We start from the raw sequence: 26,309 nt of genomic DNA, 5'->3' as shown, positions 1-26,309 counted from the left end.
TGGCTTACTTGTAGGCTTCCAGGTATGCAATTTTATATTAAAATGTGCTGAGATCCATTAGGCCCATTAACTCACATGTCCTTTTGAAGCACACATTTTAATTGCTTTCCATTTTACCATAGAGATATATAGTCTATATAATACATTTTATGTCTCTCTCTTACATTCTGCATGCCTTGGTTGTGAACCTGGGGCCCCAGTAAAAAAAAAATGTTTCCAATCGCACCCTGCAGCTTCTAAGGCCAGCCCTGGGTACAGCCATAGTGCCTGGCTGAAAAATTGGCCATTCATGAGCACCCTCTTCGTGACTCTCACTCTGTACTTCAAGCCTCTTGACTTTGATTTAATCATTAACCAGATTTTAGAACTGGAGGGGGTGTGTGTGTGTGGTAGTGCATAGCTTGCAGTAGGTGTGCTGTGTGCGGTTGTATTGTGGAAGACAGAAAAACCTAGGTACTGAAGGGGCAATTCACGTTATCTTTGTGTACCCCCTTCTCAAGTGAATTGTGGTACTTTGCTTTCAGCTTGGGTGCTTAGTGTTTTTGTAGTCAACCAGTGCCATGGTTTTCTCAAGGCTGGGGGCTTGAAACCCAGTGCTTCTTTGTAGGAAGGAAGCACCAACCCCCTTCTGGCATCTCCATCTCTAGTGATCCCCCTCCCCAAAAAGACAAGCCCACCAGTCTAGCCAACCCTCCCTTTGTCCTGCAGCCACAACCTGGCGCATCACTAGAGAGATACATACCCCAGAGTTTGGGAGAAGGAAACCAGCAATTTGAGGCAACCCATTCCCCCCAAAGAGAGGGGCCCCTCAGTGCACCTTATTTCCAGCTCAGCTGCTGCTCATGTGACTAATTGCCAAACCCCAGGGGCCCCCCTGTGTTTGCTGAAGCTGTCCTGGCCTGGCCCAACTCTGCTGATGCATCACATTTTTGGCATGTCATTCCTCATCCTTCCATGGTCAGGACATTTTTGCAAAAACAACCGGATCTGGCTGCCCCTCGGCTTGCCTATTTAGGCCGAGCCACTGTTTGCTCTGTCCCCGGAAAACACCAGACGCCAAACCTCAAACCTCGGCAATGCAAACACCGGTAGCTCAGCCTGGGGGGAAATGCCATAGGAGGACCACATGTCTGTTCCAGCTTCAATGACGCTCCTGGCAAGCAGGAGTTAATTACTCAAAGGCAATAGAAGAGCCAGTGTGATATAGTAGTTAGAACAGTGGACTAGGAATAGGAAGACCTGTGTTCAAATCTCAACCCAGCTGTGAAGCTCACCTGGTGGCTTTGGACTAATCATTTACTGCTTCAGCCTAACATACCACAAGGGGTTGGATGCGGTCCTGGAGGAAAAGGGAGATAGAAATGTAAGTACAGTACATAAATAAGTAGGGCTTGGGCCAGCCAAGAAGCACCAAGTATTTGGGATCTTCCAGTGGTTCTTCAGTTGGGTAGGGAAACAAACTTTGCACATGTCTAAAAGCAGTTGTTATTTTGGCTTTCCAGCAGCAGAGCTTGACTCAAGGCCTCCGAACACCTGAAGTGGCACACTAAATACTGTTCCTCCTTGCCCAAGAGAGTAGTAGGCTCACGAGTTAGAGATGTTCTAGCCCACCGCACTCTGCTCCTCCTACACACTTCCTCTTCAGAGGAGCTCTCCATCCATTCTTTTTGGAGACAAACCCACCAGGCTTTTCTTCCATCTTTGGCGCCTTTTCAAGTTCAGAGGGTGGGAGGAGGCAGAGTACCGCAAGGGGACGCCAGAGGGTATGGGTAAAGGGAGCAGCATTTGGTGCACTGCCCAGCGAGACCCACTTTTTAAAACAACACTATATTGGGGCACACTTTGCTTTAACGAGACTTAGAAAAAAAGTTTCATTTTACCAGCCACTCAAAACTCTGTTTTTATACTTTTCAGTCGGGGAAGGGGGGGGGCTGCCTTCTGAAATATTTGTTAAGCCTGACATTCATCAGATTCTAGACCATTCTGGTGTCCTTGTGTTATCCTTTGCCTGGCCTTCAAATAAGAACTGAGGGCCCACTCCTATCCAGCTTTCCAGTACTGATGCAGCTGTAATGCAGCCCCAAGATAAGGGAACAAACATTCCCTTACCTTGAGACAGCCTCCATGACTGCCCCCCCATCTCAGGATGCAACACAAGTCCTGTTGGCACAGCTGCATCAGTTCCGGAAAGTTGGATAGGATTGGGCCCCGCAGCATGGTTTCTTACTCATGAGTAAACATGATGTATGGTTCGGGTTCGCTTTCCATAAGGCTGAATACATTTTCCTTGTCAGCTTGTGGGGGGGAGAGACTTTCTTCTTGAGAGCTTGTTGGGGCGTGCATTCACTGGATTGGGACCAAAACCATTCTGGTGGTGCTACATTCTCCTTAGCCTAACCTTCCAAGTGGACTGAGGCACGTTCAGCTGTTTATTTATTTAGCTTCCCTCCTTTTGTCCTCACAATAACCCTGTGAGGTAGGTGAGGCTGAGAGAAAGTGACTGGCCCAAGGTCACCCAGGAAGCGTCATAGCTGAGGGGAGATTCGAACCTGGATCTTCCAGGTCTAAGTCCACATCCCAAACCACTACACCACTATGGCTCTCCTATTCATGAGTATGAACATGTGCTGCTCCATTTCTGTTTCTGTAGTGGCATCCCTAGGCTTGGTGTCACTCAGTGCGGGAGGCCAGCGCATGTGTCATCCCCCCCCCCCGTGGACCTCTTCCCATGTAGTGGGCAGGGCAATGCCCCGGGTGGTGGGTGCGGTGATACACTATTGCCCCACCCACTGGTTTTTTGGCTATTACTTTGGATAGAATAGAGATATTTCAAAGTGGTTTGTTTCATTGCATTCTGCATGAAATTATGCATCAGTTGATATATAACACGACAATATTATTTGAAAGTTCCAGGATTTGAAGAATTTTGGCCAGTGGTGGTGTCACCCCCCACATGCATCTCACCTGGTACGACCTGCACCCCCCTAGCGACGCCACTGGGCTCAATACATTTTCTTTGCCAGCTATCAGCTTGTCAGTTTCACTACCCACCAAAAATCAGTTTGTGACCCACTGGTGGGTCCCAACCCACACTTTGGGAACCATTGACCTAAGGCAAGGGGAGGGCTCGAGTTATCATAAAAAAGTCTGAGCAGACAACAGGGACAAGGAAGAGAGGGGAAGTTCCAGTCTCTCCTATTACACTTGGTCTCCAGCATGACCCCCACATCTGGCTTTACTGAAATATTAGCTTTGGGAGTACTGGATTTGAATGAAGAAAAAAGGGGGGATGCATGCTGAACCCAGAGTTATATTTGTAACTTCCACACAGTTTTTGGTGGTTTAAAAAAACTCAGCAAAATACCATAGGAAGAAGACAAGAATTCCCTCAAGAGGTGTGCCACATTGCTTTCTTTCTCTCCTGCTGGGTTGAGCACTGTATATTGTATTGTGCCAAACATGCACCCTCCCCCCCCACCCATGTTGAATCTGCTGCCTTTGAACCGCAGCTCACCAGAACTAAGGCTTGGAGCTTAGAATGCAATGCCAGGATGGGCCTAAGTTGGAACAGGACAGACAGTGGTACTACAGTGCATCTGACCATGTGCAGAGTTTCTTTCCATCATCCCTGAGCAACTGCAGCTCCTGCACATATCCAAGATTAGGGAGGAGGCTTTCTTGCTGTGGTCGTGTGTGGGCTTGGACCCCAGTACCTTTCATTTTAGAAATGAAATGCTGCATTGTGGGGGCTCAGGGGCAAATCTCTGTGGCCCAAATACGTGGTTTTCTCAGGGCAGAAGGGAAGAGGAGGGTGTTTTTGGATCATGCCAAAGGTCCATCTAGCTTCCTGTATCTCACAGTGGCCCACCAGGGAGCACACAAGACAACAAGAGACCTGCATCCTGTTGTCACTCCCTGACATCTGGCATTTAGATATATAGCCTACAGTACTTCTAAAACTAGGAGGTATACCCATCATGGCTTGTAACTTGTGATGGACTTTTCCTCCAGATATCTGTCCAATCCCCTTTTAAAGGTATCTAGGCCTGGCGCTATCACCACATCCTGTGGCAAGGAGTTTCACAGATTAATAACATGCTGGTCTGTATTATTTGGTCTGCTCTGACTCTCCTGACACTCAACTATAGTGGATGTCCCCTGGTTCTGATGCTGTGTGAGTGGGAAAAGAGCATCCCTCTATCCACTTTATCCATCCCCTGCATAATTTTGTACGTCTCAATCATGTCCCCCCTCGTGTCCAGACCGAAACGCCCCAAATGCTGTAGCCTTTTCTCACAAGGGAAGTGCCCTAGGCCCGTAATCCTCTTGATCGCTCTCTTCTGCACCTTTTTCCAGTCCCACTATGTCATTTTTTTGAGATGTGGTGACCAGAACTGCCAGAAGCCAAGGAAAAAGAAGTCTTTCCACCACCTTCCCCCCTCCGACACACACCCCTGGCAGTGTCTCCAGTCCTGCTCTCTCTCTCTCTCTCTTTCCAGCCCTGGCTTCCTGCTCCAGGGGAGGGAGGCGGACTCGTTGTCCAAAGGGAGCCAGGCTGGTCCTGACATTTATTTACTGTGTTCTTCCCAGCTGCACGGAAGTGAGCCGCAGTTTCCACTCGCTTCTCCGTCCAGCCTGGCCTGGTCTGTGCAAGATCCCACTCAAGGGGCTCTCTCTTTTACTTGGCTTTGTTTTTCCTCCTTGTCTCTCTCTCTCTCTTCCTTTTCAGAGCCTCCTTTCTCCGGCCAAGGACCAAAATGGAAAGAGCGCAGCTATCTTGAAATTGCACCAGTCCTGGTTCCAGGTAAGCCTGCACAATTTCTTTCTTCTGGGGCTGCCAGGATGGCAGGGGTGATGGTAGTTTCTAACTGCAAGAACTTCTTACTTCTGATTCTAATGTTAGACAACAAGACAAGGCTAACATGGTGAGATTTGCACTTGGGGCCCCTAAGCCAAGACCCCTGCACAGGGAGGTTTCTTCAGGGTTCGCTAACACATCAACAAGCCTTTTAGATTCTAGCCTAGCATTTTGGCCACTGGATGGTCTTTTGGAAGTGAGCCTGGACACAGGAAGCAGTGAGGTTAGGGTGGATTGTAGGCCTGTAACTCCAGCAATCTGGTCGGCTGGGTCCATGCTCCAGAATGTGGCCTGGATAACCCATTTCTGGGTTTGAACGTCCTTGCAAGCACAAATGGATTTCAGCTTAATTTCTCAAAGCAGCTGGGCTGTCGCGTCCTCTGCCCTTGGAAGTTCTACTTACCAGTCTCAGGCAAGTGGGGGACTGGTTGCAGAGACTCGGTGGAGGAAAGTGCACTCTGCGTGTGCTCAGGAGCACTTTTGGTTGTTAGAGTTTAGGACTTAGTAAGCCCTCCAGTGGGACCTCAACAACATTCTGCTGAGATAGACAAAAACTGAAATCAATTTAAGAAAAAAAAAACCTCTTCTCAATTACTCATTTTCAATGAATGCTCGCGGAAAGTTCCATTTGAAGCCTTCTTCAAAAGCCCCATTTTAGCTTTATCCAGATTTGTTGAAAACATCACATGATGAAAGCACACACACTCCAAGCCCTTTCCAAAATTCCCCCAGCCCTAAAGACAACTTTCTCTTTCCCTCTGGTTTTAGAGCTATCTAGGACCCACAAGTGAAAGTGAAAAGCAAAAAGGGCTTCATAAGCCCCAGTATTAGACATGTTTTGTGTTACCCATATGCCTGTTTCAGGGAGATGGGGTGGGGGGCCAGATTGTGCATAATGGATCCGCAGTAGGGAGGAAGGAGCCTAGCTCAAATCTGCCATCAAAAAGGGTATCCTTTCTCTGTGATCAGCGTGGGGGCTGCTGGGGATTAAGAGTTCGCTGGCAATCCTGTGATTACCTGTGATGCACTCTGTGCATGCTCCATCACGTTTGACTTTTTTTTTTTGTTACCGGGGCTACTCTAAAAGGGATGCCTCTTTCCTCTAAAAGCAGACTCCAGGGCACATCTGAAACTTTTGTCTGTGAGATGGCTTTCATGGTCTGCCTCCTGCCTCCTCCAGCCAACATTCCTGCACTCCGGGCTTCCCTGCAGGCAGCAGCACCAAACTAGGCAGACAGTGGTCAGCCCAGATGAGACTTTATATCAGGGGTGCTCACACTTTTTTGGCTCGAGAGCTACTTTGAAACCCAGCAAGGCCCGGAGATCTACCAGAGTTTTTTTTACAATGTTCGCGCCATCACAACATATAACATTTATGTGTACAATGTATGTTGGTGTACCTTGAGCCCCACTGAGTATAACAGGACTTACTCCTGAGTAGACATGCCTAGGATTAGGCTGTGAGGCTGCAATCCTAGCCACACTTACCTGGGAGTAAGCCCCATTGAGTACAATGGGCCTTACTCCCGGCGTTTCCTCCCAGAGGCACCTGAAAGGGGGGGGTCGGCACTCCGCGATCTACTCATTTTGCCTCGCGATCTACCGGTAGATCGCAATCCACCTATTGAGCACCCCTGCTTTATATCATTCCACTCATGCCCAGGTTCGTCCTGTGTATGAAGCCAGGAGGTTTTTCAGCTTAAAGCCCCAGGCTCAGATGGACATGATCACAGCAGTGCTACTGTGTGTGTGTGTATGTGTGTGTGTGTTGGGGGGAGGAGGCCTGGACTTGCCAGATCATCTGTGGCCACTTGTGGCTTGTTTTCTTTTGACATTCCTCTTTTTTTTTTACTGCCCTGCCTGCCCCTCCCTTCCCCCCAGGCATTTAGCAAACTCTTCTGGAAAGAACCTATTCTAGGGGATCTCTGAGATGCACATGATTTTATCTCCCTCCCTTGGCAATCTATTTTTTTCCCTGCCTGATTTTTGAGGGAAAAAAATATTTTCTATATTTAGAAGAAATATATATATTTTTAATTAAATCATGAGTTGGAACACATGAAAAACTGTCCATTGAGAGGAAGTGTCTGCCAGGACATACTTGCCTCCCACACTCTAGTCACTAGTATGTTTGGGAACATGAGTACAAGCTGTAGATGCAGTTAAAAAAGCATTACTGCTTTATTTTTGGTTGGACCAAAAATGCCTCATTTTTTTCTGAGTTTTGCCAATATTTCTACAAGAGGTTTTTTAAAGTGCTGTTTTTTTTCCATTGCAGCCGCAGTGTCTGTGTCTTTCAACAAAAAAATTGCAAATATTACACTACACAGGACTCAATATAGGAGAAAGCTCTCAGATACTATGCTTGAATTTTGCACATTGAAATACTCTGAGTGTGTTGCTTAAATATTATTTGCAGTTGTATGCTTTAAGCCAGTGGCTCCCAAACCTTTTCAGCTGGCATTGGGCCACTGGCCACGGCTCCCTATTAGGGCTACAATCCTATACATTGTATAGGGCAGCAGGATTTTCATGAGGATTGTGCAGCTCCCTCGGCTGCTTTCTGTGACTCCCCGTGGAGCCAAGACTCACAATTTGGGAACCACTGCTTTAAGCATTTGTTGTTTTCCAAATTCACAACTGCTGGTCTTTGTATTTTGTGATATTTAAATGACATATATACAAATGAGCAAAGGGTAGCCCTACCTTTTACAAAGCCAGCAACCCTACTGTATGCCTCCGTCAGAGGCGAAATGTGTGGGTATGCAGGATGGAGGTTTTCCCGAGGTGGCAAGCAGGCTTTGGAATTCCCTTCCCCCAAGGAGGTACATTTGCCCTCCCACTCCAACCTGTAAAAGATTATTAAAGGACTTTTCAAACAGAAAGAAATCACCGCAGACACTCACATATAAGTCGATCCCACGGATAAGTCGAGGGCAGGTTTTGGGCCAACAATCATGGAATTTTCTATGACCCTCAGATAAGTCAGGGGTTAAATTTAGAGGGGTGTCTGACTATAGTTTTGTCTGATTTTACTCGAGGCCAGATCCTGAAAAATAACCTGCCACTAATTGTTACCTAAGAACTGTAGTCTCTAATTTATTAAAAACATAGTAAAAGATCATAAGATACATTTTTATTCTTTTTAAATTCTTGTCTTCACCACCTTTTTGTAAGCACTATCAGAGTAAGTGCACTGTAAACAACATACCAGTAAAACAGTGGTTCCCAGCCTGGTATTCGTGTACTCCCAGGGACACTCAACAGGACCTTTAGGAGTACCTGAAAAAGAATGGAATAATGGTAGAAAAAGGCAGGTTATGCTCCAGAATGCCTTGCAAGACAGGAATGCCTTGCAAGGTCCAGCAAGGCAGGAAGGGAGGTAGCTAGTTGGCTGTGAAAGCCCCACCAATAGCTAGTTTTTAGTCATCAATTCAAGTATGAACCAGTGATTGAAAACCAGCACAGTAAAAAAGCTGAAACATAATATGGAAAGTGCTCAGTCACACAGAATTTCTCAGCACACTTCTGGTGCAAAACAGTGCAAAGGCAGAGTCTTCTGTTCTTCAAACAGATAAAAAAAGAAAACACTGTGATGAATACATGAAGTCTGGGCTTTCATATAGAGGAGAGGAGGGCTTGTATTATTAATTACAAACATTTTGCTAATATGAAGGGTACAATTTATGGAAATGGACTGCCAAGGGATAAAGGTTGGGAACCACTGCAGGAGAACCATGAATCAAATCCACCTTTAAGGTGTCTGGTGTGTTAAGCCAGAAGCTCTATGTACAACATACAACCCATAACACATAACTGGGAGTGTGTAATTCACTTCACAGCAGAAAGATGCAGCTGCATATATTTGCAACCCTTTTTACTTAGAAGTAGACCCGCTGCTTTCCATGGCTGTTATTCTTAAGTAAGGGTGCATTGAATTGTAGCCTGCTTCAAATGGAAAGGAGGATTCCCTTTCTGGTGTTTCAAAAAACAGACCTGCTTTGCAAGCATTTGCCAAGCAGAACCAGGCTGCAGCAGAAGGAAGGAGAATAAAAGGTTAACCAATTGCTTCTCAGGAGCTGTGCCTGCCTGCTGCTTGAGAAACTTGGCGCCAGTTTGCCCTTGAGAAAGGAAACTTTTCAGAGGCTTTGCCCTCTGATTGACCCAGAGATAAGGCAAAGTGATAATTTGAGCTTGATTACTTGGCAAAAATTTCACCTACTATAGGTGGCATCTTTCTTTCTTATCATTATTAATATAATCATTCTTTCTTAAGTTGTATCCATTAATCAGGAGCCAGGATGGTGTAGTGGTTCAGGAGTTGGATTTAGACCTGGAAGATCCAGGTCTAAATCCCTGATCAGCCAACTTTGAGCCCAATCCTATCCAATTTTCCAGTGCCAGTGCAGCTGTGCCAATGGGGCATGCACTGCATCCTGTGGTGGGGAGGCAGTCACAGAGGCCTCCTCAAGGTATGGTAGCATTTGTTGCCTTACCTTGGGGCTGCATTGCAGCTGCACCTCTCCAATGCTGGAAAATTGGCTAGGATTGGGCCCTAAGCTTCCTAGATGACCTTGGGCCAGTCACTCTCTCTCAGCCTCACCTACCTCACAGGGTTGTTGTGAGAAGCAAAGAAGGGGAGGAACCATGTGCACCACCCTGAGCTCCTTGGAGGAAGGATGGCATAAAAATGTGAAAAATAATCAGGGGCAACCTTCCCACCACCTGAGGCAGCACACCACATCCAGCCTCCTTACCCAGTAACAGGCCAGCCACTACTGCCTCCTCCCACTTCTGGTTTTGGAAGGGAAGAGGGGAATAGAGTGGAAGAGGAGAGTGGTGGGCTAGAGAGTCAGTACACGTGTCCATACCTCTTCCACTCTGTTCCCCTCTACCTTTGGAAGGAGGCGCATCGGAGGTGGGTGGGCAAATGGGCACTGCCACAATCCATGACCTGTGGCAACCACCTCTCTTGGTCCCAAATGGATTGGCTGGTCATTAATGCATCTGAAAATGGCACTGATGCAAGAGGCTTTAATGCCAGGCAACACATTGCTTGATGGTCTTTGTCTCTGTTATTTTTATGCTGGGTGCTTATCATGGATTTGATTTTATTGTTTATGCATTGAATGGTTATTTTGTTGCATTTTTGCTTCTGACTGGGAGCTGCTGACCAAAGCCCGGTGTGGATATGTTAAAAGGCTCATTCTCTCCCACATAGTGCCATTTTTGCCACTACAAGTTGAGTATCCCTTATCTGGAATGCTTAGGACCGGAAATGTTCCGAATTTTGGATTTTTCTGGATTTTTGGAATAATTGCATAAACGTAATGAGATATCCTGGGGATGAGAACCAAGTCTAAACACAGAATGCATTTATGTTTCATACACACCTTCTGCACCTAGCCTGAAGCTAATTTTATGCAATATTTTAAATCATTTTGTGGCTGAAACACAGTTTGTGTACACTGAACTATGATTTCTTGTCCTGTTCTGAATACACACCAGCCAGCACCCAAGGTCATGTGATGTAATGTTGGCACTCAAGAAAGTTCTGGATTTTGGCTTTCAGAATTCTGGATATGGAGTAATCAACCTGTATTAACATGCACCCAGTTCTCAACAGTATGCTTGGAGCTGTATGAGATTCAGTTGTGGTATGATCCTTGGGTCTTGCAGAGGAGATCCTTGGGTCTTGCTACTGGAAGTAGCAGCAGGGTAGTTAGCCTTACCACCTTTGCAGCAATCCCTGCCAGATCCCTGTTCAGCAACTGAGGGCGCAATCCTAACCAATTTTCCTGCACCGAGATAAGGGCAATGCAACTCTGCGGTAAGAGAACAAAAATGGCCTTACCTTGAGGAGGCCTCCGTGACTTCCCCCCAACTGCAGCTATGCCAGTGCAGGAAAGTTGGTTAGGACTGTGCCCTGAGACTGTTGTTGGTGCATGTTTCACATGCTTTTTGTTATTCATGACAGATGGCAAGTACCCCTCCCTGCTCAGTTGGCTCACATGCTGGTTCTCATCAAAGCCCTGCTAGTGCTTTGGTAAGTCTTGAACTCATGAAGGGGCTCCTTGATGGCTTGCTAAGCCATCCCCTTTCTGGTCAGTCTTCTGGGAAGGCACTTTTCTCCCTAAGTGAACTGTTCAAATGCTGAGCAACTGTTAATGATTGACATTCAGCTGTAACTTTCCCCTTCACCACACCATAGAACGCCATCAGTGCTTTACATCCTAGTTAAAAATGATAGTTCCCTGCCCCAAGGAGCTTACAGTCTGAAGTTTGACTGCAGAGAAGGAGAAACAAAAGGAAAGGTAAAGGTAATGACAGAGGACAGAGAACTGCTGCTTATCCACTTCTCCCTTTCTCTTTGCAAGTTTTTTTTTTAACTTTGGAAAGTGCAAATTGGTGATCTTTCCTTCCACTAGTATTCTTTCACTAGTGCTCCTTCCACTGGTGCTCTTTGTCCCCAGAAACAGCCATCTCTCCAGTGAAGGAAACTGTGTTTGACATCTTCAGATAGATTTGCAAGTCTTGTTTAATTTCTAACGAAAATGTAGTGTTGGAAAACCATACTGAGAGCCTGATTCCAAGCTGATGTTGTTTTTAGCAGTGAAGGAAAGGCACTCTGCAGAGACGGAGGCCCAAATCCTATACAGCTTTCCAACACTGATGCAGCTGTGCCAACAGGGCGTGCACTGCATCCTATTGTGGGGGGAGGGGTTGGGTACAGTTATGGAGGCTCCTCAGGGTCAGGGAACATTTGCTCCCCTACATTGGGATTACATCAGCACTAGAAAGTTGGACAGGACTGGGCTTTAGTGTTAGTTTCCATGTTCTAGGACTCCAGACTGGTAGTGGACTTCCAATTTAGCCAGGTGTTGGCAGTCATTCAATGTAGTAGCTTAGCTAGAGGGGGTGCAAAGCACTAAGTTTTGCAGGGAGCCTAGCATGCCGTGCAAGTGTACGCCTCCATTTTGCCCTAGTGACCCAGAATGGCTCCAAAGGGGAGGGGGAGGGGCCACTTGCATGCCGCATACCTATAAAACTTAGTGCTTTGACCCCCTCTAGCTATGCCACTGATGCTATGCCTTCTAAGTAGCACTTAGATAGGACTTTTAGTTTGCATATGCTTTGCTGTCTGTCTTATGTTTGTCTTTATCCTGCAAGGAAGGTTCCTACTATTCCCATTATACAGATGGAGGCTTGGAATAAATGACAGTGGCAGAGATGGTGTTAATAATAATAATAATAAATAATATTAAACATTTATATGACGAGAGGGTTCAAAGCCCTCATAGACACTCTCTCAAGCATGGCTGCTACCGAGAAATCCCAAACTTACGTCCAGTCTTCTGTCCACAAGACCATTTTCCCCTTGGCTCTGCTTTTCAGAGTCCTGACTCTTGGGAACTTCTGCAAGGGCCTGCTGCTACCCACTGTAGTTTCCACACTGGAGTGTTGCCTCCGCTGCCTTCCCCAGCACTCTATAACATCCCTGCAACCTGCCATAAATAGCCGCATGACCGGTGAACGGTGCCGGGTGGGATACTGAGGGAAAGGAAACATCCGCTTTCTGAACAACAAACCCTTTTCCTACTGCCGAGGATGCATCACTCTCTGACAGTGATAGGAAGTGGAAATGGCTGGGGGGGGGGGTAATATCAGAAAGCTGGCTGCAACTTGATTGATGGGGCCCTGCCCAACTGTAGCTGAAATGCTCGGGTCTCGTGCATGATGGGGCACCATGCAGGAGCTTGAGTTTGGAGTGGAAGGCCCGAGTTCCGATTCCTATTCAGCCATGAAGCTCAAACAGTCAGTCTGTCTTTTGCAGCCTAACCTGCCCTGCAGACTTATTGAGAGAATGGAATACAAGGGGAGACTTGAAGTCCTCTGCAAGCTGAAACGGAGTCAAAGGAAATGAAAATTATAAATTAATAACGGACTATCTCCTCTATGAGTGCAGGCTGTGGATTGTGACGTGCACCCATAATCCTATAGGTGATTGCAATGACTATTAGAGCAGTGTTTCTCAAACTGTGGGTCGGGAACACACTAGATGAGTTGTGAGTCAATTTCAGGTGGGTCCCCATTCATTTCAATGTGTATTTTATTTTTAATATATTGAACTTGGTGGTATGTGTATGCAAGGCTACTTTTGGGGAAAAGTAAAAGCCCGTACTTTTAACAGGCTGCTATGTATATGCTTTTAACAATGCTAGTCAATGGGACTTACTCCTGGGTAAGTGTGGATAAGATTTCAGCCTTTGGGATGTTTGGGGAATTTTTTTTAAACCAGATCAGCAACTGCTTGGGAAGGTTCTTCTTTATTTTAAACACATTTTTAAACTTATACTTATTGTAAATTTTTAATTTACTTAAATGATTTGATTTTGTCATATGGGGATGTTAAAAATTTTCCTGCCTGATGATGTCACTTCCTGCCAACCATGACATCACTTCTAGGTTAATGGCATCACTTCTGGTCAGTTCAACAGATTGTCATTCTAAAAAGCGGTTGTTCTCCTCCTGCCCCTCAGGCCTGTCATGAGATTCCCAGCTAGGAGACCAAAGCAGGCTAGAAAATGCTCTAACACAATGGTTCTCAAACTTTTTAGCACAGGGACATGTGGCAAGTAGCACGGGGACCCAAGTTAGCAAGTGGGTCCTGATGCTGCTAATAATAATAATAATAATAATAATAATAATAATAATAATAATAATAATAATAATAATAATAATAAACTTTATTTATTGGGTCCGAAAGGGACCCAAGGCGGCTTACAACATATTAAAAACAGATTAAAAACATAATTTAACCGCAAATAAAAACATATTAAAACACATTAACAGATAACCATAAAAACAGTAATCAGAATAAAAAGTCTGATAAAAAGAGCAAAACGCAGCAAATCATTGAGGAATCAGGCCTGTAAAAATACTAAAAGATATAGAAAAGATGTTTAAAAAGGCCATGTTTGTTTAAACAAAAAGGTCTTCAGGCCTCGCCAAAAAGTCTCAAGAGAGGGAGCCATTCTCAAATCAAGGGGAAGGGAGTTCCATAACGGTGCCACTACTGAGAAGGCCCTGTTTCTTGCCCATGTACCTCCTTAGGCGGCAGCACTTGTAAAAAGGCCTTCTCTGATGACCTAAGAGGACGAGCCGGATTGTACGGAAGTAGGCGATCTCTGAGATACCCTGGCCCAGAGCAGTATAGGGCTTTAAAGGTCAAAACCAGCACCTTGAATTGGGCCTGGAAACGAATGGGCAGCCAATGCAGCCCCCGGAGAAGCGGGCTGACAGAGTCAAACCGCCTAGCTCCAGTGACCACACGGGCTGCCGCATTCTGCACTAATTGCAGTTTCCGAACGTCTTCAGGGGCAGCCCCACATAAAGCGCGTTACAATAATCTAACCTCGATGTCACTGTGGCATGGATCACCGTGGCCAGGTCTGCACGATCCAAGTATGGCCACAGCTGGCGCACCAGCCGAAGCTGAAGCCGAAGCTGAGCGAAGGCCCCCCTAGCCACAGCCACCACCTGGGAATCCAGGAGCAGCTGCGAATCCAGGTGGACCCCCAAGCTGCGGACCTGCTCCTTCAGAGGGAGTGCAACCCCATTCAGAGCAAGCCGATAGTCCAGTACCTGCATCAAGGATTTCCGAACCAGGAGAGCCTCTGTCTTATCCGGATTTAATTTCAGCTTGTTAGCCCCCATCCAGATCCTCACTGCTTCCAGACAGTGCTCCAGGCCCTCAACTGCCACCCTGGAGTCTGGAGGAAAGGAGAGATAGAGCTGGGTGTCATCAGCATATTGATGACACCCCACTCCAAACCCCCGGATGACCTCTCCCAGCAGTTTCATGTAGATATTAAATAGCAAGGGTCCCCATGCTTAAAAAGTTTGAGAACCACTGTGTTAGAGCATTTTCTAGCCTGCTTTGGTCTCCTAGCTGGGAATCTCATGACAGGCCTGCGGGGCAGGAGGAGAACAACCAGTTCTGGCTGCTTGGGGCTCCTGCGAAGGCCTTCCGTCAGTGCCGACATTGCTTGTAAATCATTTCCAACCCTCTCCACTGGGAGTCCACAGAGGACCTTAATTGGGTGTTTTGTGGATATGGACCCTCAGATGTAAACTGACCTTACCACCTTTCCGGAGGATTCCAGTCACAAAAGGGGGTGCAGGCCAAGCAGGACCATTAAAATATTTTCCCCATGTCTCTGGTTCCATAAATATGTCGTGTGTTTGAGTTTTAAGAAGTCAGAAGAAGGCCAGATACTGGCAGAGGGGGAAGAGCTGGGAGGGTGAACGGTGCTGGTCATGTCATGTGGGGATAGGGTCCATGAGAGGGGGGCAAGGGGTACATTGTACCTGGGCCCACTGTTAAAAAGGGGACCTGGGAGCCAAAGGAGGGGAGCTGGAAATTTCCTGGGATCTCAGAAAATGTTTGCATACATTGTGCGAAGATTAGCAGACTGTTGTGCAAATATTGTGTTGCATAAATGGTGCAATGACTACATTTTCTGTAAGCCTACATGGTTTTATATATCTGTAGAAATTATGATCCATTGGAGAAGGGAAGGGGCCCAAAGAAATGGTATACCATGTGTTAAAATTCCTCTCAGAAGCTCATCTTTTTGGAGAAGGAGAAGGGCGTAGGTGGTGAACTGGTGCGAAAGCAGCCTTTTCCCAGCACAACTCCTCCTGTCTCCTAGGTGCTGCTGAGGGACTCACTATGGAGACACACAAGCGGGAGATGGAGCTACTGAGCAACAGCATGGCTGCCTACGCGCATATCCGAGGTGGGTGCATAAATACCCAAGGAAGTGGAACATGCTTCACCAGCGCATGGGAATGTAACTGGTGCAATAGCCCACCACTCTCCTTCCCTCCACACTTCAGTTTCACTCTTCCCTTTCAAATCCAGGTGGGGGTCTTGGTGATGGGTGCCCCTGCTGGTCTGCTGCTTGAAGCAACAGCTTTAGCCAGCTTCACTAATGAACTGTTTTCTGACTGCTCCTCATCTGTCTTGCCTAGATAATCCAGAGAGCTTCGGGCTCTACTTTGTGCTGGGTGTGTGCTTTGGCCTGGTCCTGACCCTTTGCCTGCTGGTCATCCACATCTCATGGCAGCCCCAGACCATCCCATCCAGGCCCCACAAAAGCCTTCGCCGCTTCAGTGAGGATGAAGAAGAAGATGATGATGAAGATGAGGAGGAAGACACCATAGACCAGGGCACTTCTGATCCCCCGTTGCCTATGACGGAGCTGCCTTTGGAGCCGCACAGCACGCCTGATGGGACCCTCACAGTCAACGTCTTTGCCTCTGCAGAAGAGCTAGAGCGTGCTCAGCGGCTCGAGGAGCGCGAACGGATCCTGCGGGAGATCTGGCGCAATGGACAACCTGACATCCTCGGCACTGGAACTGGGACCATTGGCAGAGTCCACTACTATTGATCTCCTCACCCAAGTGGGACAGGCAGCTACTGACCTACGAAACTCCCTTGATCGATCATCACCCTCAAAAGGACTTGAGGTCATTTGCCCAAACCAGGTGCTGTCATAAACATTTGGCCAGAATGGGCACAGTGCCAGCTAAGAGGCAGGTGCTCTGTGTATTTGGGGACGGGGTGGGAAAGGGGGGGGGTCTGCTGCAGGTCAAGCAACAGGAGCAAATGAAGATAGCAAGAGGGACCTTGAAGGACTTTTTTCATGACGTGATCAGAACGGCCAACTGCACTCTTTAGCCTGCTGGCCCACTCCAGGGCTTTGCCAGTTTCCTCTGACCAGCCACCAGCTCCTCTAGTTCTCGCTGCTGTTTCTCTGGAATATTTTGAAAGCAGGTCACAGTGGGGAGAGGAAAGCACCTGAAGAAACATGACCAGACTCACAGTGGATACTGCAATGTGTGTTTACGTTGGGAGGGGGCAGTTCTTGGTTTCCCACTGTGTGTATATATGTGTGCAGGTGAAAAAAACCACAGCAGTTGTTGCACCCATGTGCTTTGCACCCACAGAAAAATACAAGGTGCAATGGAGCCAGATGTAGGGAAAGGATGAATGAGACATGAAAGGCTAGAAGGGTGACAAGCGCAAAGTCATCTGTTTGTTGGATGCCCAAGACCTTGTGGGGGAGAAAGGGCATGTGCCAATAGAGCTGGACCAAGACTCTCTAGTGCCAGCCTGAGACTGTCCCTCAATTTCTGCACTGCTTGCTGGGTTGGAAGAGGAAAAGGGCAATGAAGCAGAACAGGAAGTGGGGAGGAGGAACGTGGTAGGTTCCCAACACTTTCCCTCACACTTCCTCTTCATTTTCCTCTTCCTTTAAAAGGAGCAGTAGCAGTAGTTGAGCAAGCAGATGGAGGTTGGTGTCCACCACAAATCTGCCTCCTGAAGCCTTGCCTTCACGCATTCATTGACTGGCCCTGCAGGTGCGTTTGGCAAGGAGACCCAGAAAAAATCTCATGTAAAGTGGCATGTGGCGGGAGCTCTTGTCCTATTTCGTGAGGTACTTAGACTAGGCTGGATTGGAACGGAGACATCTGTGTGGAACCTCCACAACCACCTTTGGCTGACATACACCACCCCAAGCAGTTGCAGGGAAACGGTCCTGAACGTAAGTGTTTCACGTTGCTTCTTTCTCCCCTGGTTGGTTTGGCAGGAGAGAGGAAGGATTTTGACAGCATGAGAGTGCCCTTGCGAGCTGGTGCCTCTGTTCCGTTACAGGCTCAACATCCATGGATACTCAAATCCACGCATGCTGAGCCCACAGATAAGGAGGGCCCACTAAGTCATAGGAAAAATTTCTAGTTCGGTTAGCCTTGTCTAGGACGCAAATGAGGCTGGCACCAGCAATGGCTGTAGCTCACCACTCTCCTCCATTCCCCTCTTTTTGTATCCAGAAAGGCAAACTGGCAGAGGCAGGCAGTAGGTGCCCCCTGCCAATCTGCCACCTGGGGCAACTGCCACAGTAGACCACACAGATGGAACCAGCCCTAAAAACACCCTGCTTGCATATTCTCAGGTCCGGCAGCCATCTTGTCCGGCATGTGAAGCCCTTCATCTCATCTCTCCCTCCCCAGATCCATGTGCAGACCTCATCTTTACTGCTGTGCGGGCAGCAACAGGCAGTGAACCCCATGCAAGGACGGGCAGCAGCAGAATGTCCTCACTGACTGCGACGATTTGGCCGTGGCATGGGATTACGGCGTGACCATCTTGCCTGTTGAGCTCTGCTCTTCCTTTCCTAGCTGGAAGTGGGGAGGAAGAATTAAGCTTCTGGTGCTCACAGAGGGCAGAGAAGAGTGGCCTGTTCTCTCATTGCCTTGCAGGACTTTACTAGATTCTGAACCAGCAGAGCATCTGCTGCTTTAAGGTGCTGGACCTTTTACAAAGCAGAATCCCATTTTGTTTGCAGCTCTCCCGTTGGCATGAGCCTAACCTCTGAGCATCTCCTTCAGTTGGACTCTTTCGTTTCCTTCCCGTCTCTGAAGGTGCACAAGAAAAAGAGAAGATACACAGAGGCTCCAGATGGGGGACGAGGAGTGATTTTGGGGTGGGGGGGGAATCATATGTCTTCAGAGTGTATTTTTATAGTACAATTTTTTGTCGCTTACTCTGCTTTCTAGTATTATCCTCACTCTCAACAAGCTGTAGATGTAAACCACTTTGACACAAAGGATGTTTGGTATTTTCCTGAAAAATGTCTCATCCTTGCCTTTCCCAGACTCTGCTATGGGGGGGGGGCACTCCTGTCCAGCCTCCCCTCCAATCTGTGGGAAAGCAAGGCATTCCCACGCTCGGTTCCCACATTGCAGACCCTCGCTTTGCAAAGCTTCCCTTGGCTTAATCTGGGAAGCAGTCACCAGAAAAAGGGGGGGAGAGTCTGGTCTGCTGAAGCCACAGCCGCTGACCAACAGCCTTCCTGCCCTTTTTGAGAGAAGCTTTGCTGGTGAGGGCAAAGCAGGCTTATTTTTTGCGGAGTGGGGGTAGGATGGCTTTGATGAGAGGATGTTTCACCCACCTCCTTCACAAAAACGAGCACAGTTGCAAATTGAATTTTTAAGTCCAATTTCAGAATTATGGAAGCCAATTAATTACTACACACACACACACACACACACACACAGCACCCCTTCCACCACTATCTGGTCCCCTTGGTATGTTGAAGGCCCATATTAGGACATGTGGGGTCACTGATCCTGGGGACAAGGGGATGCAAGAAGCATCCCCCCTCTTTATCCCCCCCACCAAGTCTGGCTTGATAAAAATAGGCCATTCTCTCCTCCTACCTCCTCCTGTAATTGGAGTCAGATGTTTGCCAGATGTTTTCTTGCCGGCCAAGGGGGCCAGTTAGGAGGCTGCCAGGAATGCAGAGGGAAGGGGTGTTGGGGGGAGGAGAGAGCAATCCTAAATTTGGGAAGCGGGGAAGGAGTCAAACTGGGTGGATTATAGGGAGGGGAAAGAGGAAGATATTTATAGGCACAGGGGAAGGGTTCAGTTCAGTGTCTCTTGCATGTTTGAAAAAACACCACAAAAACCCGGTGGCTGTTTTTGTGCCCTAAATATTCTCATGGCTAGTTCTGTTCTCATTGGTATGCTGAAGCATCTCCTTTGAAGCTTGGAAAATTTAAAATCCCAGGAAATTTCCAGCTCCCCTCCTTTGGCTCCTGGGCTCCCATTACAACCTCAGGCTTGTGTACAATGTACATCCTGCACAGGCCCTGGTGAGATTGGACAATGTAAGATCCCAGACAATTTCCAGCTCCCACCTGTGGCTCTGTTTGACCCCTCCATTTTAACCCCAGGCTCACATACAATTTTACCCAATGCTCTCCCCTCTCGTGGGCCCTGCATTGAACCCATTTGCCATGAGCAGAGACCATTTTGAGGCATCCTAATTCTGTGCAGCTTGCAGTGCACAGCTACAACTGAGAGCTGGTGTATGTAGCAGCTCAGAAACCAGACTATATACAAATCAGGACTCCCCTGGTTGGAAACTTGCCTTCGCCATGCACTCACTCTACGGCCTTGGTCCTTTTCCCCTTAGCTCCCCAGCTGCAATAATCATTATTTACCTGGCATGGTATTCATGCACGATAAATACACATGGAGCACACCCCCAAAAAGTGCTCTACACATGTGAACTATGAAGTTGTTTGGCTCACTCTTGAGTCTCTGTAATGCAGGCTTGGTATCCTTCCTCCCGGGGGTGGGGGGTGGCTGCAGCATCTGCTATAGGACGCCCAGTCCTATTCATGGTTCAGCTGGATTTTGAAGCAGGCCTGGCTGGGATCCAGCTCAGGCCTTTAACCAACCTTCAAGCAACCATCAGGTATCAGCAAGAGCAAAACAGCGTCCCCCAAAGGCTTACCACATGCCAACTTAGAAGATGCAGGGAGAAGAGAAATCGGAACTCTGGTAGTCCATCCTTTATCCAGAGCTCAGCTTTTCTGAGAACCATGGCATGCTATGCACTGAAGTCTTGCCCATATGGGGGTGGGGGGCAGCCATTATTGTCACATCTTCCCAGAAGCCTTGGGTCAAACCGAGAACCTGTCTAGCACCTGGTGATGAGGCTAGTCCTCATTGAGTCTGCTCAATTCTTCCTGTACAACAAGTCCTCGCTTAAAGTTGTTGGAAGTTTCTGGGAAACTGCAACTTTAAGCAAAATGACTTATAACGAAACCCATTTTACGGTTTGCTAACTGATATAAGTAAACAAGAGTTATGTTCCTTCAGCATATTTCAGGACACAAAAACATCACCAAACCTCTAAATAAAGACCCTCAAATGCTTCTGTTATGAAACACTGAAGTAAATATGAGCTTTCTGGGCCGGAGAAAACCCAAACAGGCATGGGGAGAATGTGCAGGTTCCACGCAGACTGTGGTTCCGGCCAGCAATCAAATTTTTTTCTTCATCAACTTTATAACAAAATGACTTAAAATGAAACAACTTCTAAGTGAGGACTTGCTATACTTGGCTTCAGGATGTTACAAACGATTGGACTTCACATCTCCTGCTCAACCCCCCCCCCCTTTTTGAGGTTTCCTTAACATCCAGCCTGCCGGTGACTTCCAGAGAGGTTGGAAGCTTAACTGAGACTTGTTGTGTTTATTTGGATGGTCCTAATAAAGGTACAACCATTTTGATTTTCCCTTTGTGGCAGCTGGTGCCCTGTGGGGCTGGTAGAGTGGGGAGGGGGGCAGAGGGGCAAGTCAACTAATTTGAGGTTAGCAATCTCCAACACTGACATTATCACCCCCAGGAGTTATTTTTGGCTTACTTTTGGGTGTGTGCGGGCATGTGCAGATGTGCTACCCTTGATTTTCCATTTTAAGAAACTGAGCGGGCAGGCCTTTCTGCAGAAACAGAGGAATCTTGTCTTCCCCCCGTATCCCTTATGGTTTCACTTTGGAACACACAGTTTGTATCTCAGTGCTGAATTTCCCACATTTCTGGTGACCAAACAGTGGGCCATGTGTATGCTGCTTGTAGTCTGCTACTACTAACGGACATGTATCTTGCAGCTGTATTGCAAGAATCAATGGATTCATTATGTACCTGTGTAATTTCTAAAGCTACGAGAGATGAGAGCCTGCCCAGAGTAGCTGCTACTCTTTCTGCTACGTTTAAAGCAGTGGCGTCGCTAGGGGGTGCAGGGGGGTGTGGGCTACACCAGGTGACGTGCACAGGGGGGTGACACCACTGCTCACCAAAATCTTTAAAATCTTGGTATTTTCAAACACCATCATCATTATATATCAATCCGTGTCTAATTTCAAGCAGAATGCAATGAAACAAACCACATTGAAATATCTCAATTTTATCAAAAGTTACAGCCAATAAACCAGCAGAGTGGGGAGATGGTACATCATCATGCCCACTGCCCAAGCATTTAGCCCTGCCCACTGCATGGGATGGTGCAGTGGGGTCACGTGCTGGCCTCACACGCTGGGTGATGCCTTTTGATTTTGCTTTGCTGAAAAAAGAAAGCTCTTCTGCTGTCTTTCTAATGGCTGAACATAGCTAAGTTTTTTTTGGGGGGGGAGCTATTTCGTCAAGGGGTAAAATGACCTCATTCTATTCAGTGAATCTGTTAAAATGAACCCAGGTACAATCATGCGCATGGAAATGGGTGCCCATGTAGGCAACCATTCTGTGTAATCAGCCCTAGGTTAAATGAGTACTATTGCCTGCCTCAACCTATGTCAAACTAGTAGATGCTCTGTTCACAGATTTCATCCCTCTGACAATCCAGGTTGCCAGCTGCAGGTGCGATCCTGTTTATAGGTTCAGTTCCAAACAGCATCTCCTGAATACAAGAAGTGGCCCGCAACAGCAAAGGAGCCAGAGAAATTCCTCACCTGGAGATGCCAAAGTGTGGGAAGATGGTGCCATCTACTGGTGGACACTGGCATCCCTTGAGTGGAAAGTGAACCCCTGTTCTGTCTGCAGTCACACAAGGTTCCCCAGTAGAGACTGTGACAAGTTACTACTATGTGCAATGCCATGAATTCTAATTAGGTCACCTTAAGCAAGCCACCCCACCCCCCTCCTCAGCTGCAATCTAGAAAATTACACCTTGTTGCAAGAACTGTTAACCAAATTTCTCATGACTCCTTGGGTCACTGGTTGTTGAACTCAGCCAGTGACCAACGGGCCACTTTTAAATTACCATGGGTAATAGAAAAAGACAGACCACAGGGAAGGGGATTGGGATTCAGTGTGCCCTGTCGACAAACTCACCCCCTCTTAGACCTGATCCACCCACCCCTGCCTCCTTTCCTCCCTGATCTGCCCTCCCTTGCCCCTGTTGGAGAGATTGGTAAGCAGAGCCACAGCAACACAGAGAGAAGAAAGCTCCTCTTTCTTGAGTCCATTGAGTACTAACCGCTGAGAAAGCTCAGCTATATCTCTCTAGAAGTTCAGGTAAAGACAGTTAATTATCACAAATGATTGACAGGTTGGTAACCGCTTCTTAGAATACTCTCACCCACCAAATGTTATGTCACTCTCTGTAGCTCTCTGCAGCTCCTGTATTTGATGTTGCCCTTATTTTCAACATCATCCACCCCATTCTGCCCCCTGCGCTGGGCTTACCTGCTCCAGTGGAACTCTGTTGCTCCACTGTCAAGCACAGGAAGCCTCCAGCTTTACAGCGCTTTTGATGCAGCCAGCACCAGTGGAACATGTTCGGCCAGTGCTACCAGTAGGATTGGGCTGTAGTCAAATTAATATGTGTCACTCCAAAATGCACCATACTAATATCACAAGGGATGTTTAAACAGGCTTTTGGCATTTCCCCACACACCTATCCCTAGATTTGTAAGATGAAGCTCTCACAAATGGGGAGACTGTGGGTGTATGTATACTCCAGACTAGGAGTGTAGATCTCTGTTGCTAGCAGATCTCATCCGGGCGCTGCGGCACCAGCAGGGATCATGTTTTACTTTTGTGTGAAATTGTATGTATAGAGCAGTGGTTTTCAAACTTTTTAGCACCAGGAACTACTTTATAGAATGACAATCTGTCAGGACTCACTGGAGGCGATGTCATTAACCTGGAAGTGATGTCATGGCCAAAAGTGACATCATCAAGCAGGAACGTTTTTAGCACCCCACATATGACAAAATCAGATCAAATCAAGTAAGGCTGCAGTCCAAACCACACTTTCCTGAGAGTAAGCAAAATTGAACAAAATAGGACTTACTTCTGAGTAGACCTGGTTAGGATTGTGCCCTAAGTAAATTAAAAGTTTAGAATACGTATAAGTTTAAAAATTTATTTAAAATAAAGAAGAGCCCTCCTAACACTCCCAAGCAGTTGCTGACCTGTTTAAATAAAATTCCCCAAACATTCCAAAGGCTGCAATCCTATCCACACTTACCTGGGAGTAAGCCCCATTGACTGTCATACTTAAAAGTAATAGCCTGTTAAAAGTAAAGATCTGTCACATTTCCCCCAGTGCAATCACATACCAGGGTAGCATCAAGTCTCATTTATTAAAAATAATATATTGAAATGAATAGGGACCCAGCTGATACCCGCTTGCAACCCACCTAGTGGGTTCGAACCCACAGTTTGAGAAGCAACGGCCAATAATATAATACAGAATAATGCTTTGGCTGATTGTGGAAAGTCCTGCCTGCACAGCACTGAAGGGTCTCTAGTGTCTGCAAGCAAGCAGGGCAGGGAAGCAGCACAGAGGAGCATCTGAACGATGGATCATTCTCTTTTTTGATTTTTTTCAAACACATACCATAAGAACATAAGAACAGCCCCACTGGATCAGGCCATAGGCCCATCTAGTCCAGCTTCCTGTATCTCACAGCGGCCCACCAAATGCCCCAGGGAGCACACCAGATAACAAGAGACCTCATCCTGGTGCCCTCCCCTACATCTGGCATTCTGACTTAACCCATTTCTAAAATCAGGAGGTTGCGCATACACATCATGGCTTGTACCCCATAATGGATTTTTCCTCCAGAAACTTGTCCAATCCCCTTTTAAAGGCGTCTAGGCTAGACGCCAGCACCACATCCTGTGGCAAGGAGTTCCACAGACCGACCACACGCTGAGTAAAGAAATATTTTCTTTTATCTGTCCTAACCCGCCCAACACTAAATTTTAGTGGATGTCCCCTGGTTCTGGTATTATGTGAGAGTGTAAAGAGCATCTCCCTATCCACTCTGTCCATTCCCTGCATAATTTTGTATGTCTCAATCATGTCCCCCCTCAAGCGTCTCTTTTCTAGGCTGAAGAGGCCCAAACGCCATAGCCTTTCCTCATAAGGAAGGTGCCCCAGCCCCGTAATCATCTTAGTCGCTCTCTTTTGCACCTTTTCCATTTCCACTATGTCTTTTTTGAGATGCGGCGACCAGAACCGGACACAATACTCCAGGTGTGGCCTTACCATCGATTTGTACAACGGCATTATAATACTAGCCGTTTTGTTCTCAATACCCTTCCTAATGATCCCAAGCATAGAATTGGCCTTCTTCACTGCCGCCGCACATTGGGTCAACACTTTCATCGACCTGTCCACCACCACCCCAAGATCTCTCTCCTGATCTGTCACAGACAGCTCAGACCCCATCAGCCTATATCTAAAGTTTTGATTTTTTCCCCAATGTGCATGACTTTACACTTACTGACATTGAAATGCATCTGCCATTTTGCTGCCCATTCTGCCAGTCTGGAGAGATCCTTCTGGAGCTCCTCACAATCACTTCTGGTCTTTACCACTCGGAAAAGTTTGGTGTCGTCTGCAAACTTAGCCACTTCACTGCTCAACCCTGTCTCCAGATCATTTATGAAGAGGTTGAAAAGCACCGGTCCCAGGACAGATCCTTGGGGCACACCGCTTTTCACCTCTCTCCATTGTGAGAGAGTAAAGAAGTCCTGAGAACAGCCTTATTTGTATATAAAAATATTTTATTTTTGAATTCAAAAATTACAAAATGCATAAAATTACGTTTTCTCCAGTTTTGTGACTTTGGCTGCAATCCTAACCTCACTTTCCTGGGAGTAAGATCCATTGAATAGGACGTACTTCTGAGTAGACCCGTACTTCTGAGTTAGGATTGTGCCCTATTTCCTTAGCAGCTGTCCGTTGGCAAGGCAGATTTTCTTTACCCACCTGGACCCAAGATAGCTTTTTAAAAAAAAAAAAATGGGCATTTTTACCCAGTGCTCCCCTCTGGGACATTTGAAAAGGAACGAAGAGGAACTGGCAAGCAAAAGGGCTGCCTCTCTAGACGACTTTGGTTGCACCACAAAAGACAATTACTTTTACACCAGTTTAGCTATCATGGCTTCCAACTAAAAACAAAAACACTACAGTCCTTATCCGTAGGTTCAGCATCTGCGGATTTCAGTATCCGCAAATGCTGAGTCCGTGGCTGGAGGGTCTCAGAGGACCTCCCAGGCGCAACTGGACATCACTTTCAGTTCATGCTGACAAATTTCAGTTGCATTCAGAGGTGTCCTGAGGTGTTCAGCATCCATGGAATTTGGTGTTCATGGCAGGGGGTGTGTGTCCAGGAATGGATCCCCCATAGATATTGAGGACCCATTGTATTTAATAGTTCTGTGAAGGTTCTTGGAAATTCTCTGTCGCAGCTCCTGGGCAAGGTCAGCCAAAACCAAATGCCCCCCCCTTTCCCAGTGGCACCAGTCATTCCATGTATTCTCCGGCTTGGAAAAAGGGAACAGAGCAGAACTATGGAGAAGAAGAGGGGGGTGGGCTGGAGCATCATAGACACATTTCATCCTCTACTCCTTCATTTTCAAATCTGGAGAGCAGAAAGAAGCATAGTGCTGTCTGAGTCAGCCTCATGGACAGGCCTCCCAACATGGCATTTCTGATCTGGCTGGGCAGAAAGATTGGGGGTGAAAGAAGAGCATCCCAAGGAGAAAGATGAATTTCTCCACTTCCTCAGTCAACAG

At 47.1% G+C, this 26,309-nt stretch overlaps 1 protein-coding gene across 1 annotated transcript; it reads left to right on the top strand.

Annotated features, from left to right (window-relative positions):
- The first annotated feature begins 4,601 nt into the window (after window positions 1-4,601).
- Window positions 4,602-18,641, top strand: EVA1B (eva-1 homolog B). The gene is made up of 3 exons (XM_066638681.1): window positions 4,602-4,804; window positions 15,574-15,660; window positions 15,896-18,641. Exons 2-3 carry the CDS (start codon window positions 15,594-15,596, stop codon window positions 16,312-16,314), a joined length of 486 nt encoding a protein of 161 aa, XP_066494778.1. The 5' UTR covers window positions 4,602-4,804; window positions 15,574-15,593; the 3' UTR covers window positions 16,315-18,641.
- The last annotated feature ends 7,668 nt before the right edge of the window (window positions 18,642-26,309 follow it).

This window comes from Tiliqua scincoides, chromosome 10, assembly GCF_035046505.1.
Source record: "Tiliqua scincoides isolate rTilSci1 chromosome 10, rTilSci1.hap2, whole genome shotgun sequence".
In the NCBI taxonomy this organism is placed as follows: Eukaryota; Metazoa; Chordata; class Lepidosauria; order Squamata; family Scincidae; genus Tiliqua; species Tiliqua scincoides.
This window is presented reverse-complemented; position numbering and strand designations above follow the sequence as displayed.